This window comes from Stegodyphus dumicola, chromosome 9 (genome assembly GCF_044657685.1).
Source record: "Stegodyphus dumicola isolate Sdum_Otavi_A_Nest chromosome 9, ASM4465768v1".
Taxonomy (NCBI): domain Eukaryota; kingdom Metazoa; phylum Arthropoda; class Arachnida; order Araneae; family Eresidae; genus Stegodyphus; species Stegodyphus dumicola.
Window position 1 is genome coordinate 121,353,260 of NC_140776.1, and position 17,866 is coordinate 121,371,125.

Sequence of the window (17,866 nt, forward strand, 5' to 3'; positions counted from 1 at the left end):
CATTTCACAGGCGAGGATCCATTCTGATGGTGGATTGTTATGTCCTCAGGTTTCCAATAACAAAAGACGACGTTACTTTGTTGTTGTGAAGCTTAGTTTCTCTAGATTGGCAACAAATCCCCTATTCTGCTAAGTTTCAAATGTAAACAAACATGGCTGCCATGGTAAACAAAAATTAGGCTTTACACAATTAAAAAACTTGTAAATGGTTGATAATTCCACAATTATTGCATGCAGGTTAACTAAAGGCATAAAAATCTTAGTACTTTTGGTGCGGCCGATTGCAACCAAAATGGGAGGTTCACATCTACATTTTATAGCAGTTCTATATATAGAATTTCGACGTTCTAAGGCTACTCTTGTATAAATTATGCGAGATACATACACAAATACGCACGTACCTACAGACGCCATAAAAAAATCTCTTCAGAATTAATTTTAAATCAATTTTATAATTTTTTTGGGGGAAAATAATTCTTTATTCTGTCCTTACGTACAGATGTCACGCAAAAACATCGTTAAATTGCATTCGATATCGGTCAAAATGGATATTTTCGTTGAAATATGATACCCGAAATTTTTCGCGATGACAATACTTCCCATACTAAATAATTCGTACAAGGAAGTAAAAAAATATGTTTGTTAATGGCCATTTAAAGAAAAAGAGAGAATATTGTTACGAATTTTGTTTTTAGATAGTTAATTTTAGTAGAATTATAATTAAAATTGTTGCGAGACAAATGTTAAGAGAAAGCCATGCCGGAAAAGTAAAAATACAGGGGCACGTGCATTTAACACTGAGTAAATGCATACCTTGCTAATTTATATTTAAATTGAATAAACGTGATTGAACACTATGTTAGCTGTAGCCGTAATTCCCTCCTCTTATTGCTTTCCAGAAATCTCGAGAAACAGAAAGTACTAGAAATTTCTCTTGCCGGTTGAATACTACAAAATGCCGGAGAGGAAACGTCTGAGTTCATCATCGTGGTGATGAAATCTATTTCCTTCCTCTTTTCAAAAAACAACTACGTTGCCTAAGCCTTTCAGTGACAGAGTATTGCTAATAAATTTTACTCCCAAGCGCTATCATCTGGACTTGCATCTGAATCACTATCTGAAGCATTGCTAATGAGCTGGTTTCAGTTGTTAAAGAATCTGGTTTAAATCAAGCAAAATAATGACAACTGCTCACTAAATCATGAATAAAAATGTGCAACACCTGTTGCGACTCCTATTAAGTTTAGCATTTCCCCTTCCTTATTATTTAATAGTTTTTTGTTAAATGTGTGAATCTGGCACCCAGTTTTGTTTTTGAATGTAATGACTGGAAAATTTCCCGTTTCTTATTATTTAATAGTTTGTTTTGTTTTTTCTTAAATGAATGAATCTGGCAACCAGTTTTGTTTTTGAATGTAATGATCGGAAAATTTCCCGTTTCTTATTATTTGTTAGTTTTTTTTTTTTTTTTTTTTAAATGTATGAATCTGGCAACCAGTTTTGTTTTTGAATGTAATGATCGGAAAATTTCCCGTTTCTTATTATTTGTTAGTTTTTTTTTTTTTTTTTTAAATGTATGAATCTGGCAACCAGTTTTTTTTTTAATGTAATTATCGGAAAATTTCCGTTCTAAGCAGTTAAGTTACGTTACTGAGATATTGAATATTTTTCGTCATTAAGATGTGCGGATCATTTTGATCATTATATTAGACATGTAAAAAATCGCATTTATCTGTATGTGTTCGTAAAGTGAAATAAATTCGATATAAAACGAAGTTGAATTTCGAGTCAAAACATCAACACTAATGGATAAATTCGATCAAAAGTGCAAAAATATTATTTTCCTAGCAGGGCCAGACCATAGCATAGACAAATAAGACAAATGGCTAGTGCCCGGTTAAACCGTCCACTGTGAATAAAAAATTAAAAATAAAAGTTTTCTTTTATTTCACAAAATAAATAAAAGTGTATCCATATACTCAATTTAAATTTAATCTAAATCTATAGGTTTTCTTTTCTTTTCTTTTTTTTTTCTTTTCTTTTTTTTTTCTTTTTTCTTTCTCTTTTTCTTTTTTTTTTTTTTTCCTTTTTTTAAATAAGTTTTACAATTTGTAAAACTACAAATTGACCTACAATTTGTTATTTTTTAATACTCTTCATTGGCCGAAGCTATTCGCACCAGCGGTGCGATTAGCCGCTGCAGCTATTCGCACCAACATTAAGCACGCATGCGCTTTGAGTTGTCTTATCCATCATTTGAACCAAATCGAAAAGAAGGAATATTAAGTGCGCGAACTGCCAAAGTCTGTTGTAATGAGTCTCTGAAACAAAAAAAAAAAAAAAAAAAAAAAAAAAAAAAAAAGGAGGCGGGTTACTATGTTGACGTAATTTATCATTTTTTAAGCGTTAGCGGCTTTCAAAAGATTAGAAAGCGAAATGTGTTCTTTTTCTTATGTATATTGTTGCGTGCGTACGGGTTCGTTATGAAATGAATGCACAAGTCCGATAAAAAAAATGAACAAAAATTTATTATTATCACAACAAAAATGCTTAAATTTTCTCAAATTATCACGCAGTATTACAATATCTCACAGTAGTTTTCTTTTAACTACTCAAATGTCCAATAGAACGTAATTCAAAACAGCTAAAGAACGCTAATCCGCGAATTCGCTACAATCAACAACAGTAGTTTTCTAAACAACAACAAACTAAGCAACTACTACAAACTGAGATGTTTTCCTCCTTTTACAAGATTTTAAAATCACGCGCTAGAATTTTCCAGTACTTTCTCGAAATCAAAAAGAGATATTTATTTATTTAATGCACGCGCTCTTGTATTTTCAATTTTCCGGCTTAGCTTTCTTTTAATATTCGTCACGCGCTGCACTGCGCGAGAAATAAAACCATTTAATTTATAATTGAACTAACATTAGCTTTTTAAATACCAAATTCGAACACTGCCCCCTTCCCAAGGACTGCACGTCCCGGGCAGTACAATCCCTGGACAGGAAGCTAAACTTACAACTGTGGCATAAATGCATTAATAAGCATTACATTACAATAATAAACAACATGAACAATAAATGCAATACATAAAACAAATCAAATGCTATCAAATACAAATCAAATACACATTTAAAAACAAAATGGACCATGGTCTTATACTATTTACAATTATTTACATTATGTACTATGGCCATAGTAATGAGCTAACCTGTCGTAATGAACGACTTTAGGTTTAGAGTTCGAAGACTTACGAATCCGAACCACGACGTCATTCAGCCTGTTTAGGACTGGGTACGGCCCATCCCAAGGTGACTGTAATTTCGGACAAAGTCCTTTCCGTCGAGTCGGATTCCACAACCAAACCTTGTCTCCTTCGTGGAATTGATGTTCAGTAGCTCTTGTGTCGTATCGGGTCTTCATCTTCTCCGTCGCCAAGTTGACTCGCTCTCGTGCAAAATTGTGCATCACTTCAAACCGGGCCTGGAGATCTTAAATATATTCCTCAGACGATGAAGGAGCATCCGGAGGGCGGCCAAACAATAGATCACAAGGCAGACGAAGGTCACGACCGAAGAGCATCTGTGATGGAGAATAGCCGGTAGTCTCGTGGACAGCACTGCGGTAAGCCAGTAAAAAGAGTGGTAATTTCTTGTCCCAGTCCTGTTGGTTTCTGGAAACCACTAATGAGAGGTTATTAAGGATGGTTGGATTGAACCTCTCTACCATGCCGTCCGACTGGGGATGCAATGGCGTCGTTTGAGTTTTGTCAATGCCAAGCAGTTTGCATAGTTCTTTGATTACTGCCGAGGCAAAATTCCTTCCCTGATCGGAATGTAACTGAAGAGGCACTCCGAACCTGGAAATCCAGTGCTGTATCATTACCTCAGCTACTGTGACTGCCTCTTGATCAGGAATAGGATAAGCTTCAGGCCACTTGGTGAAGTAATCAATGACAACGAGTATGTATTTGTTGCCATCAGCAGTTCGTGGCAGAGGTCCCAGGATGTCAAAGGCGATACGTTCAAAAGGCGCACCTACGTTGTAACGTTGCAGTCTGCCTCGGCTGCGTTTCCTCGGTCCTTTCCGACCTGCACAGGCATCACAAGATCGGCACCACTTTTGCACGTCATTCTTTGTATTATTCCAGTAAAAGCGCTCACGAACTCTCTGTAAGTTCTTCATAATTCCAAAGTGACCTCCTGCAGGGCTGTTATGTAGTTCTTTGAGGACATCAGGAATCCGGGATCTTGGAAGTATCAGTTGCCATCGGAACGTCTTCCCATCATCCGACTCGAATTTCCGGTATAAGACGCCATTTCGAATGTGAAGTGAATCCCAGAGTGCCCAGTATTGTTTTGTTGTAGGACTACAGATAGAAATGTCCTGCCATGTAGGTTTTCTGTTTGATGACTCTATTAAATCAAGTATGGGTTTAATGTCGCGGTCTTCCAGCTGGTCTTTCCTGACTTCATCATCACTTCACGGGTCTCGATCAGCCGATGTTGATGTTGTAATTTGTCTTGCGACCGGAGTCAGCAGCTCGTATTTCGCTTCCACCCTGGAACAATATCGGCAGCTTTCTTGGCAAGGTCTTCTAGACAGGGCGTCGGCGTTTCCGTGTGATGATCCCTTACGGTGGCGGATAGTGATGTCATATTCTTGGAGTCTCTGTATCCACCTGGCTATTTGACCCTCAGGATTTTTGAAATTTAAAAGCCAGGCCAATGAGGCATGGTCCGTGCGGAGGAGGAATTTTCTCCCGTATAGATAATGATGGAAATGTTCTACAGCTTTGACTATGGCGAGCAACTCTTTCCTTGTGACACAGTAATTCCTCTCCGGTTTAGACAGGCACTTGCTCCAGTAAGCTACTACACGTTCTTGGCCGTCTATTTCTTGGGACAAAACAGCACCGACACTTTCATTGCTCGCGTCGGTGTCGAGAATAAATGGTCTGTCGAGCTGAGGATACGTCAGGATTGGAGCAGATGTTAAAGCTTCCTTTAAGTTGTTAAATGCATCCTCGCATTCCTTTGTCCACAAGAATCTTTGCTTGCTCCCTGTCAGCTTGTGAAGTGGTCTTGCGATGGAAGAAAAGTCCTTCACGAATCTCCTATAGTAGGTGCAAAGCCCTAGGAAGCTTCTCAGCTGATGGACATTTTCGGGAAGCGTCCAGGATTTAACCGCTGATACCTTTTCAGGATCCGTGCGCACACCTTCTGCAGAGATGACATGTCCCAGGTAAGTCACTTCCTTTCGAAACAATTTGCATTTAGCGGGAGTCAGCTTCAGATTGGCCTCTTTCAGTTTCTGAAGCACCTTTCTAAGATGTTCTAGATGCTCTTCAAAACTCTTTCCGACGATGATGATATCGTCCAGGTATATCAGACAGGCTTCGTAGGAAAGGCCTTTCAAAACAGTCTCCATAAGACGTTCGAATGTTCCCGGCGCATTACACAGTCCAAACGGCATCACTTTGAACTTCCAAAGTCCTTGTCCCGTAGTAAATGCCGTCTTTTCTCGGTCATCAGGATGGATTTCTACCTGCCAATTCCCACTCTTTAAATCAAGTGTTGAGAACCACTTGCTTCCAGAGTGTCTAGAATGTCATCAATTCTAGGAAGAGGGTAACTGTCTTTCTTCGTAACCTCATTCAACCGGCGATAGTCAACGCAAAATCTTGTTGAGCCGTCTTTCTTTCTGACGAGAACGATGGGAGATGCCCATGGACTCGCTGAAGGCTCGATGACATCGCCTTCTTCCATATCTTTTAACAGTGTTCGCACCTCTTCCTGTTTAGCAAACGGTAGACGTCTTGGATGTTGCTTGATCGGGGGATGATCGCCAGTATCTATTCTATGTTGTGTCAAACTAGTTCGACCCACGTCAGAAGACGAGCGGGAGAAAACAACTTGAAGATCTTTAATGACGCGATCGGCAGCATTTTTCTCCTTATCGTTTAACTGTGCTATGATTTTATGGACAGATTTAACTTCTTCATCATTAACGAGAAATAACGCTATGTCCTCAGATGTAGAATGCAATTCGTTATTTTTAAAATCCAAAGAAAAATTGCATTTCCTTAGAAAGTCCAATCCGAGTATGCAAGAATCAGTGATCTCTGCTACATATGCCGTGTGATGGTAAGCGGCACTTCCAAACGTGATGTTAACATTTACTTTTCCGTCGATGTCGATCTTCTCACCGGACACAGTCTGGAGGGTAACGCAGGGCGGCGTCCAGATAAGTTTGTTTCCTAGTTGTTGAGCCAAATCTTTTCGGATGATGGCTCCTGTATCTATAGTCATATTGCACGGAACTCCATTAATATGTCCTATTATGAAAAGTCCATTACTGCCGCCTCTCACTGCAGAAATCTGAAGCGCTTTAAACTGGGGCTTTTCATTATCTGGCAACCTCCGCCCCGCGAGATGGCCACTAATTAGTTTCCCTGCTGCTTGTTAGAAGCGGTCTTAACATCAGTACCCTGGGGTGTTTTGCAGTTTCGTCGTATGTGTCCTTCAGCACCGCAGTTCCAGCACTTAACGGTCGGTTTCTTCTCACCAATATTCCGTCTCAAGGCGTTCAGTTGTCTAGTTAAATCGTTAAGTCGAGCGGTGACTTGATCCCCTGGCTCCTGGACTTGAGCAGCTCTGACTGAGTGGCGATCTCGACGAGTGGCTTGCTGGGCTGCCTCAAATTTCATGGCGTACACTAGAGCACTTTTTAAATCTTTTACATCCGCCATTCGTAGAGCTTTCTATATTTCAGTATCTCGGATGCCGTCGATAAAGTATTGCAAGGACAGGATTTCCCTTGTTTCTGTCGGGCATTCCGAAAAGGCGACATGGGACAGCCTTTCAACATCCTCGGCGAGCTCCTGAAGTGTTTCGGTAGGCTTCTGTTGACGAGATTTTAATTGGAGCCTGCTGTAGTCTTTTAAACACTTCTTCCCAAAGCGCAACTCCAAGGCGCCGGACAGAGCTTCGAAATCTAACCTTTTGTTTTCGGGAAGAGTCTAAAGGATATCCGCTGCGTCGGCTCTTAGAGAAGCGGCGAGATGACAGGCCTTAGCTTGGGAATCCCATCCATTCGCATCCGCCACGATAGAAAATTGTGTCTTATACACCTGCCAGGAGGTTTTCCCATCATATGTGGATAGCTTCAGAGGTGGACGAGCAGGCATTGGTAAGAATTTAAAATCATCACTCCTGCTCCCTGCCAACGCTACGAATTTCTTTAAAGTATCAATTTCTTTGGCAACTGCAGAAACTCTCTCATCAATTTGTTGTTCGATTTGGTGTTGGACGGCACAAACTCTTCCTTCAATTCGTTCCTCCACAGCAGAAACTTTCCCTTCTACATGTTCTTTTACAGAAGAAACTCTTTCTTCTATTTCTTCTTTCACCGAAGAAACTCTTTCTTCAATATGATCTTTTACGGAAGAAACTTTTTCTTCAATATGTCCAACTTTATTTTCAACTGCGTCAATTCTGCCTTCCATAGCTTCAAATTTATTTTCTATTATGCAAGTAATTTCTCTTTTCATTTCTTCTTGACCAGCTTGAACGGCTTTCATTTCGTCCTTAACGGATTCCTGGCCCAATTTCATTTCTTCCTTAACGGATTCCTGGCCCAATTTCATTTCCTCTTTAATTTCTTCTTTAAATGAGGCAAAGGCTGATATTAACTGCCTTAATTGCTCTTCCATCGCTCTTGTTATTGGCATTCAAATCCCACTTCTGACACCAAAAATTGTTGCGTGCGTACGGGTTCGTTATGAAATGAATGCACAAGTCCGATAAAAAAAATGAACAAAAATTTATTATTATCACAACAAAAATGCTTAAATTTTCTCAAATTATCACGCAGTATTACAATATCTCACAGTAGTTTTCTTTTAACTACTCAAATGTCCAATAGAACGTAATTCAAAACAGCTAAAGAACGCTAATCCGCGAATTCGCTACAATCAACAACAGTAGTTTTCTAAACAACAACAAACTAAGCAACTACTACAAACTGAGATGTTTTCCTCCTTTTACAAGATTTTAAAATCACGCGCTAGAATTTTCCAGTACTTTCTCGAAATCAAAAAGAGATATTTATTTATTTAATGCACGCGCTCTTGTATTTTCAATTTTCCGGCTTAGCTTTCTTTTAATATTCGTCACGCGCTGCACTGCGCGAGAAATAAAACCATTTAATTTATAATTGAACTAACATTAGCTTTTTAAATACCAAATTCGTAACAATATAAAAAGAAGGAACGTATTTCTTTTATTTATGTACATTTCAGAAAGAGCAGATTTTTATGTCCGCATAAACTATTCCAACCGTTCGTTCTTCTGAACGTCTGGAATAATTTAAATGACTGATTTGAGGGGGGGGACTAAAACCTCACTTATATTTTTTGTACTTCTTAGAATATATTTAGATTCAAATATGTGTTTTGCACAATCAAGATTTTTGTTCATTCCTCTTTGAAATTTTTTTTCTGAGAAAAATTAAGGGACATTAAAAATTAGACAGAGTATGTCTGCGTAGAAAATTTAGACATAAAATAAACGATAAAATAAGCTATTAAATTAATAATTAATCGTATAATACTGGTTATTAATAATTTTGTATGCTTGTTTAATTTTTCTATGAAAATACTCTTCATTTTCAGAACACAAAAAATATTTCAAAGAACTTTGAAATATTAGTACAAATACATTAATTAATTAAATTTAAATAAATAATGGGATGTAATTTAAAAGACAAAAATAATTTAATGTAAGAGATTTAGATTGAAAAAACTGTACACGCAAATGAATCATCAGATTTTATGAGATTTTATTACATAAATAACTTTGATTTTGAAATATGGCATTTGAACCCATAAACATGTGTGGACACTGAGAAAGTGATGCATATATGAGAATTTTCAGTACGTTTTCTTATTCAATAGTAAATTCTGACAGTTCTATGCTATAAGACTAGGGTCTAAGTTCGCATAAAAATTTCTGTGTTAAATAAAACAATTTAACTATTTATGAATATGAATATAACTTTTTATGAATATGTCCTTTTTTACACTCAAAGGTAACATATTTGTACAGTAACGTTTCACGATGTTTATGACCCTCGTGAAATTTTTCCGTTCTCGTTTTAATCAAAACAGCAAAATTTTGAGTTTCATACAGTTCTTTTGCCCTTTCAAATTCAAAATATATGGGAAAATTTTTTCCACACTCAAAAGGCAAGAAATTTGTTTTCGTCACATCCATTGTCCTCAAGTTATGTCAAACAAATAACACGTAAATTTCAGGAACAATAACTAAAAATTAATTAACAAAGAAATTGCATTCAAGGAAGATAAACAGAAACTGTTAACAACCCTCGCTATTGCTGAGTTAGGGTTAAGAACATTCGCCCCCGCTCCCGCCTGCCTTACGGTAAATCGGCGTAAAATGGCTGTACCTGGGCTGATTGTGCGAATGCGCTGACGTAGGTGGTGCAATTAGCCCCTGCGCTCTTCATTCGTTTTTGCAGTTTATCAGTCTGATGCTTCAATGTTTATGGTTTAGTTTAAGAAAATAATAAATTAGTCCAAGTCAATATGATCATTTGAATAGGTTGAAATCTGCAAATTTTGTTTAGATATTATTAATTCAAAAACTATTTTAATGTGAAATTTGAATACTTTATTTGGATACTTTTTTACCACACATATGAATGTTTTTAAAGTGTTTCAGCAATACTTGGCATAGGTTTTCATATGCGTACAAGATTTTTTTATAATACTTATAGAATAAAATGTCACAAGCTTTAGCAAAGATTTTTATGTGAGGAAATTATCATTGAATTCGTATGTCCACCGTGATCTCAAAGTAGATACAATTCAAGATTATATTCAAAAACTTGACAGAAATTTCTTCTATTCAGTTTTCACTCATCTTAACAACTGCATCAGCTCTCTTAAATGGAGAGATTTCCCAAAGAAAAGCACAACTATCCATTTGACATTCTCCACCCTTAACACTTTTTACTTATACTAGATTCTTCAGTTCACTGATTTGGACCTTCGACTAGACACTCACCTTTTCCGTCGACTGATGGCGGCCACCTGACTTTTACTTTCGTTGTTTTGTTTTACTGATGTTCTTCACGTGATACAGAGTAACAGGAGGCGATGCTTTCTGAAATTCAAATTCACTATATGTTCTTATATCAGGGGTGGCCAACCTGCGGCTCTTTGAAGGATTATTTGTGGCTCTCGATAAATATACCACAGTTTCCTTTTCACTTTTGTGTTATTATATTTTAGAAAATTATTTTCATTCCATATATGTTTCAAAATGTCTTTTAAATTACAGACAACAAATATGAAAGACTAAGTGCAACGTTGTAACAAATTTCATTTCCGTCCATCGTCTCTTGATTTTTTTCTGATTCTATTTGAAATTAACATAATTCAAGGTGAGTATTTCCATTATAATTATGACCCAAAAAGCATCTGGAGAATTAGAATTAACAGAAAGGCAAGAAGATCAAGCTCTACAATTAAAATATAAATTGACGCCGATTACTGAATTCTGGGAATTTGTACCAGAATCGAAGTATCCTGAATTAAAAAAGGCTGCTTGTGGAATTATTTCAATATTCGGAACAAAGTACTTATGTGAATAATTTTATTCCACTTTAAAATTCGGGAAATCCAAACACCGATCAGTATTAACTAACCAGCATCTTAAAGAATTACTGAAAAATGTTCACCAAATTTTAAAGAATTATCAAGAGAAGTAAAATAAATGTGTTTAATTTTTAATATTTAAATTTAATACACATATTTTGTACTTTTATTTATATGTTTTCAATAAATATAATTTCTGTAAAAAAATTTGTTAATACCTTTTTTGCATACCTTTTAAATACGTGTTTAATTGCGACTCGCAAAAAATTTCAAATTTTGAAAAATGGCTCGGACTGTCAAGGAGCTTGGCCAGCCCTGTTATATATATCATTAATTTTTAATCATTAAGTATTTTTGTTACGGCAATTTATTTCTGTATTACGTATCTGGCAACAACATAATTTAGTTGACAACAGTTTCATGGATAGCAATGGCGGCTAAGAAGAAAGTAGAATCTCAAATTCCGCCGGAAGAAAGTGATTTATTAGTAGTAAAACCTCTTGGAGCTGGCCAAGAAGTAGGACGATCATGCATTATGTTAGAATTCAAAGGAAAGAAGATAATGTTAGATTGTGGTATTCATCCTGGATTATCAGGTATAGACGCTTTACCTTTCGTAGACAACATTGAACCTGAAGAAATAGATTTACTTCTCGTGAGTCATTTCCATTTAGATCACTGTGGTGCTCTGCCTTGGTTTTTACTGAAAACTCCATTTAAGGGAAAATGTTTTATGACTCACGCTACAAAAGCTATATATCGGTGGCTTTTAGCCGATTACATCAAAGTAAGCAACATCGGCACAGAACAAATGTTGTACAGCGAAGCCGATCTCGATGCCAGCATGGGAAAAATAGAAACTGTAAACTTCCACGAAGAGAAAGAAGTGAACGGTGTGAGATTTTGGTGTTATAATGCCGGCCATGTATTGGGAGCGGCTATGTTCATGATTGAAATTGCAGGCGTTAAAGTTTTGTACACTGGTGATTTTTCGCGACAAGAAGATCGCCATTTGATGGCAGCCGAGATACCAGGCCTTCAACCAGATGTACTTATTATAGAATCTACATACGGAATTCATATTCATGAAAAACGAGATGAACGTGAAGCTCGCTTCACTGGTCTTGTTCATGACATTGTGAACCGTGGAGGAAGATGTCTCATTCCAGTTTTTGCACTTGGCAGAGCCCAAGAACTATTGCTGATATTAGATGAATACTGGTCTAATCATCCAGAATTGCATGATATTCCCATTTATTATGCATCATCTTTAGCAAAGAAATGTATGGCTGTGTATCAAACTTACATCAATGCTATGAATGACAAAATACGAAAGCAGATTGCTATAAACAATCCATTTGTATTTAAGCATATTTCCAATTTGAAAAGCATCGATCATTTTGATGACATAGGTCCATGTGTGGTGATGGCTAGTCCCGGAATGATGCAAAGTGGTCTGTCGCGTGAACTATTTGAAAGTTGGTGTACAGATCCTAAAAACGGAGTGATAATTGCTGGTTATTGCGTTGAGGGTACACTAGCAAAGCATATCCTGTCTGAACCAGAGGAGATAACAACAATGACTGGTCAGAAATTACCTCTAAAGATGTCTGTTGCATATATATCTTTTTCCGCTCACACAGATTATCAACAGACAAGTGAATTCATAAGAATTCTGAAACCACCTCATATTGTTCTTGTGCATGGTGAACAGAATGAGATGGGAAGGCTGAAAGCCGCCATTATTCGAGAATATGAGGATGATCAAGATGCCCACATCGAAGTTTACAATCCGAGGAATGCACAAGGTGTCGAATTATATTTCCGAGGAGAGAAAACTGCCAAAGTTATGGGTTCTTTAGCTGTTCAGCCAGCTGAAGCGGGACGTATTTTATCTGGTGTTTTGGTAAAGAGGAATTTTAGTTATCACCTCTTGGCACCTTCTGATCTCTCTAAATATACGGACATGATAATGAGTACTGTGAGTCAAAGACTAAGTGTTCCATATACTGGCAGTCTTCAGGTCCTGCATTTTTATCTGAATCAGTTGTCGGGAGATGCCAAACTCATTCCTGATTATAAGAAATTTGGAGGGAAACTCATATTGCAAGTTTTTGATGCAATATCAATATCCCAAGAATCAAAAGTTGTTGTACTGGAATGGACTTCCAGTCCGGTTAATGACATGTATGCTGATGCTGTCGTTGCAACCATCCTTAAAGCTGAAAAATCGGACTATACATCCAAGACCCTGCCACCTGTAGTCAAAGTGGACAAAATGCATTTTACAGAATGTCTTATGGAGATGCTGGCAGAGATGTTTGGAGAGGATTCTGTGAGTAAGATTGTACGAGGTGAAAAATTAACTGTAACTGTGAATAATAAGTGTGCCGTTATAAATGTCCGTAGTCTCGAAGTGAAATGCGAAGATGATGAAGTACTGCAACAGATGGTTACGACGGCAGTGGTAAAACTACATAACTGTCTTATACCTCAAAAAGTTCCCATAGATACATTTGCAGCTATTTAGGCCATGAATGAATTAAAGAGTATTTCTATGTTAAAATGGGCACCAATAAGGAATGTGTAAATTTCAAAATAGCAACAGAGGTTCCTACAGTGACCACTTTAACAAGAAATACCTAATAAAGTTCCAAATAGTGACTGAAAATTCTTTCATATAATGCCAAGTTAATTTTAACATCAGTATCAAGAACAGATTTTATAAAATAGTTTTCCCCGATGCAATTTTTTTAAAATAGATTCGGAAAATTTTTAACTCTGTAAATATAAGTATAATTATGATTTAAACAAAATTTTCCTATATAATTTACAGTTTTGTTGTTTATTTATTTGAACATGTAATAAGTAAGAAAGCATTTTGTAAATTCAATATATAGTTTTGTAACTCGTAGTATTCATTCATATCTGGTTTCATATGTGTTGAAGATAATAATAAATCATGTTGATCATATAGCTTCTTTGGAAACTGTAACTTGGAAATATAACAGCAAGGATAAATGCTGTTATTAATCTTGGGTATGGTTGTAATTTAATTTAAGAATTTCATGAGTTTATTGGGAGTATTGAAATTTTGGCTAATCTTTGGAATATGGTAACAGGTAGTTTGGTGACATTTTGGTAAGGCGATAAAGGTTACTGGATAAGACTTTAGCAATAATCTGAGAAATACACAGTTTGAATCGCAGATTATTTTGTCTCAGGGAAATGAGAGATCATGAGCCGTGTCATGTGACATTTTCCAGAAAATTTCGATCGTGATTTTAGCTAATAAGCACTTAGAAACAATTTCGCTGCTAAAGTGCTGAATCGCCCACTTATTTGGTTGGCGCATCTTACAAGAGTAAGAAGAATTGGATTTTTGTCAATTTTCTTTGTCTTTTTAAGTGAAAATAGGTCAATGTGTACATGGACAAAGTCAAGAGTGTGCGCAATGGCATTTTTATGCAATTCTGGGATGTTTTTTCAAGTGAAAATAGGTCGATGTGTACATCGATAAAGTCAAGAGTGTGCACCATGCCATTTTTAAGCAATTCTGGGATGTTTTTTTTAAGTGAAAATAGGTCGATGTGTACATGGATACCACATATGTGCAATTCTTAAAAACGCATTAAGCAGTGGGCGATTCTGCACTTTCTCCCTATTTCACACCTAATCTTCGTCATGATTAAGCACTTTTGTTCCATAAAAGTTCTAGCATAAGCGTAATTCGGCTAGCAGATTGTTGGAATAAATGTTGTGTTAAAAAAAAAAAAAATACTAGCAGGGTAGGTCGCCAAAAAATCGTTAAGTTACCATAATCCGAAGATTCACCAAAATTTTTTGTTAGTATTACATAAATTCATAATTCTCAGATTTTTCTCATATTATTTAATAATTTTGATCCTAATTACTAGATTGTATTTCACATCTAAATAACTTGCCAGTTTCCGTTATTCTTCTTCATGGCTTGACAGCCCTGCTTGGGCTCTGGCCTTCTTCAGAAGTCTACTCTTGGCAACTGTTTTCTAGTTAGTTTCCATAATTAGTATGATAATATTTTGTTAGAATTCACATAAAAATTGTATTCCTGCTTCAGAATACGAATTTGAATCTTGAATTTCTAACTGAGCTTTATCTACTTGTTATAGGAATAATTGAGAAATTTTATCTGAAAAATTAATCAGTCTTATTAGTGAGCCAACCATGAATGTTTTCAAAGTATGAGTTATGGTGAGACTTGATCAGCGTAATATTTGCAGAATTTGGATAACAAAGATTTATTTGTTTTTACTCATGTTCCTATATTCAAAGCTAAACTGTGAAAATATAATGTAGTTTCATAACATATTAAGGAAAGTTTGTTTAATTTTTTAAATACAAAAAATGCTCGCTTTCGTAAACTGCATGAAGTCATCTGTTGAAAAGTTAGTACCTACAAACAATCTACAATATGTGGTCCTTTCCTGAATTTTAAAATGTATTACGAGGTTAATGGGCATTAAATTGAAAAATACGTAATCTGATCTCGTGTATAATATATAGCATGAATAACATTGCTAGAGTTTAACTAGGCAATTTAGGGAATTAACGCACCATCTGTCTGAAAAGTAGCGAGACTAGATTAATAATGAAAACTGAAGATGAAAGTTTTAATGCTTTGTGTGTTCTACGTGGTCTCCACAGTGCCTGCTTCTAATTAAAATCACTTCCATTTCCATCATATTTTAGTTTATTAAGCAGCTCAGTTTAATAAACAGGGATTTGTGTATTGCAAGTTGTGATTTCATCTTTAAACACATGTAATAAGAAAGTAACTGGCTGCTAATCTAATAATAAATGCCTAATATCATAATTAAAAATTAATAATAAAACTGAACAATTCACTGACTTGGAAATATAATTTTTGTAACTACATCCCTTGTTAAATATTAAATTTTTTTTGAAGAAATGATCAATTCATATTTTTTATCAACAATTTTTCAGTTGTATTCTGAAGGTTGTAAAAGTGCCGGTATATTTTCTAATGACTTTTCACTTCATGAACATTTTTTCGAATTTCCAGTGTGTTCCTAGTTTTGGTTAAAGGTGGTATGTTTTTAGTTTATTCTGTATCTCTTGCTGTCAATTTAATTTCAATTTTTGCAGCATTTTTAACATTTTCTATAATTTCATATTTAGTTTTTTCTACCTTATCTCAATACTATTGTCAGTTGCAACATATTCTAAAAATAACTTAATATTTTCTCTCATTGATACCCAAAACAATCGCTATAGCTTCCTATTCCTTTAATGTTTTTTTTTTTTTTTTTTTTTTTTTTTTTTTTTACTAAAAGCCGTATTTATGAAAGCAAATTTTAACTGTGTTTTGAGAGAATTCTCTTTCATCAACTGACTATAGTATGTATAGCTTCGGCAAGATCTTTGTTGGAGGGCCATAGCTCCGATTTGATAAACTTCAGAGCTGAGAAGAGTCTTTCCACACTAACTTCAGTAAGAGGAAGAGCTGTTACTGTTAGGGCTACTTCTTTTAACTTTTCAGGATAGATTTTTCAAGTTCTAAAAGAGGTGTCTTGCAAGTACAATCATATTTCTCTATTTCTACAAAGGCCATGTAGAAATCTTGTTTGTATTTCTTCATTTTTATATCTAAAGGCTCTTGGTTCTTTATTTTCATTCGCTTTGCCCTAGCCTTTCCAATATTATCCAAAAATATTTCTCAAAATCTAATTCATCTTTGGAAGAGGATGATAGAGACTCAGTTGCAATGTCTGCAGTTTGACTGTTCTGATTCGAATTCTCCAATTGTTCTGAGAATGATTTCATTCTTAATGGAAGTTCATAGATGACTTTCTTTGCCTTTTTAATTTGTTCATCATCCAAGAAAATTCAGTGTTTTGTATTAACATATATTGAACCCAGCAAAATCTCATTGTCTAGCAAACTAGTTTCTCTTTTCTTCATTGAAGAAATGATTCCTTCTGCAATAAAGCATCCATTTCAGAAGGAACAAACATCACAATCTTCCATTCTCGCCTCCTGTCAATTCTTCAGATTGCAGCTTTTTTGTGGCTATATACGGTGTAGAAAGAAGAGTTATTAATTCTGTAAGATCATTCCACAGTCTTTCTGTTAGTGAAACATTAGGGTTATCTACATCTTCTAAAAGAGTTCTTAATTCTAACAAACGCTTTATCATCAAATATGTACTTCCTTATTGCGTTGTTTGATCAATAATTGTTCCTTTTCTTGCTCGCTTCCTAAGAATGGCATCAATTTTGGGAGTTCTTGCTGCTATTGCTACTTACCTAAATTTACCAGTGAGATCTGTAACTAAATGAATCAGTTTAATCACTAACGACAAATATCACATCCATCCTCCTCCCTTAGATTTATTTATTTATTAATATGTCAATAAAATAGAAAATAACTATGTATTAATATATATAGTTCATAAATAAAAAATAATAACTCAGCTTGTCATTAATTTTTTCAATTCATTTTAATTTCATTTCAAATTCAAACTGTCCAACAAAAACTGGAGTCGACCTGTTTTTAGCGACACCAGCTCCGGCTGCTTTTACCCCTAAATCTGCCTAATTGTGATTCCACAGCCTTGATATATATATATAGTGTAATGACATTTGAAAGCTTTCGTAATTGCCTAGTCTAAAGAAGAATGAGTGACAGTTTTTTTTTTTTTTTCAATTTTCTGGAAGAAACACGGATTTAATGTTTTTTAGAATGAGATCAGAGGAATATGCAGCACAATTATCGAAAGCTATTTCCATTTTATTTTATTTATTTCAGTTTTGTCTCACGTTAAATGTAAATCAGTAGAAATACTGTCACTCATTAATTTTTGGTGCCATATTACTGTAGTTGGAGGCAGGATCTGACTTAGCCTAGTTTGTGCAAGGAGCAAAGACTTCTTTGGGGCCCCCCCTCTGCTTCACATCTTTAGTAATGAACAACCGAACTTTGTGGAGGCATTTAAATTTTTATGATAATGAACTTTCTATTCAGTGTTCGTAAGTATGTGTTCAGTTTATTTTACGACTTAGCTTGTGGGTTTACAGGATTGATTAAGAATTCTATTATTTTTTTTAAATCGAATCGAAAGGTAGTTCAGAATATCTGAATAAGAAATTCATCTTTTTCAATACAGTATTTCAAAGAATA

General features: G+C 35.5%; 1 protein-coding gene across 1 annotated transcript; it reads left to right on the plus strand.

Annotated features, from left to right (window-relative positions):
• The first annotated feature begins 11,090 nt into the window (after positions 1 to 11,090).
• Positions 11,091 to 17,159, plus strand: Cpsf73 (cleavage and polyadenylation specificity factor 73). Its single transcript, XM_035375203.2, has one exon. It carries the CDS (start codon positions 11,115 to 11,117, stop codon positions 13,212 to 13,214), a length of 2,100 nt encoding a protein of 699 aa, XP_035231094.1. The 5' UTR covers positions 11,091 to 11,114; the 3' UTR covers positions 13,215 to 17,159.
• The last annotated feature ends 707 nt before the right edge of the window (positions 17,160 to 17,866 follow it).

Bases quoted from the DNA above. Each gene is read 5' to 3' on its own strand.
- Cpsf73 (XM_035375203.2), top strand. From the start codon at position 11,115: ATGGCGGCTAAGAAGAAAGTAGAATCTCAAATTCCGCCGGAAGAAAGT.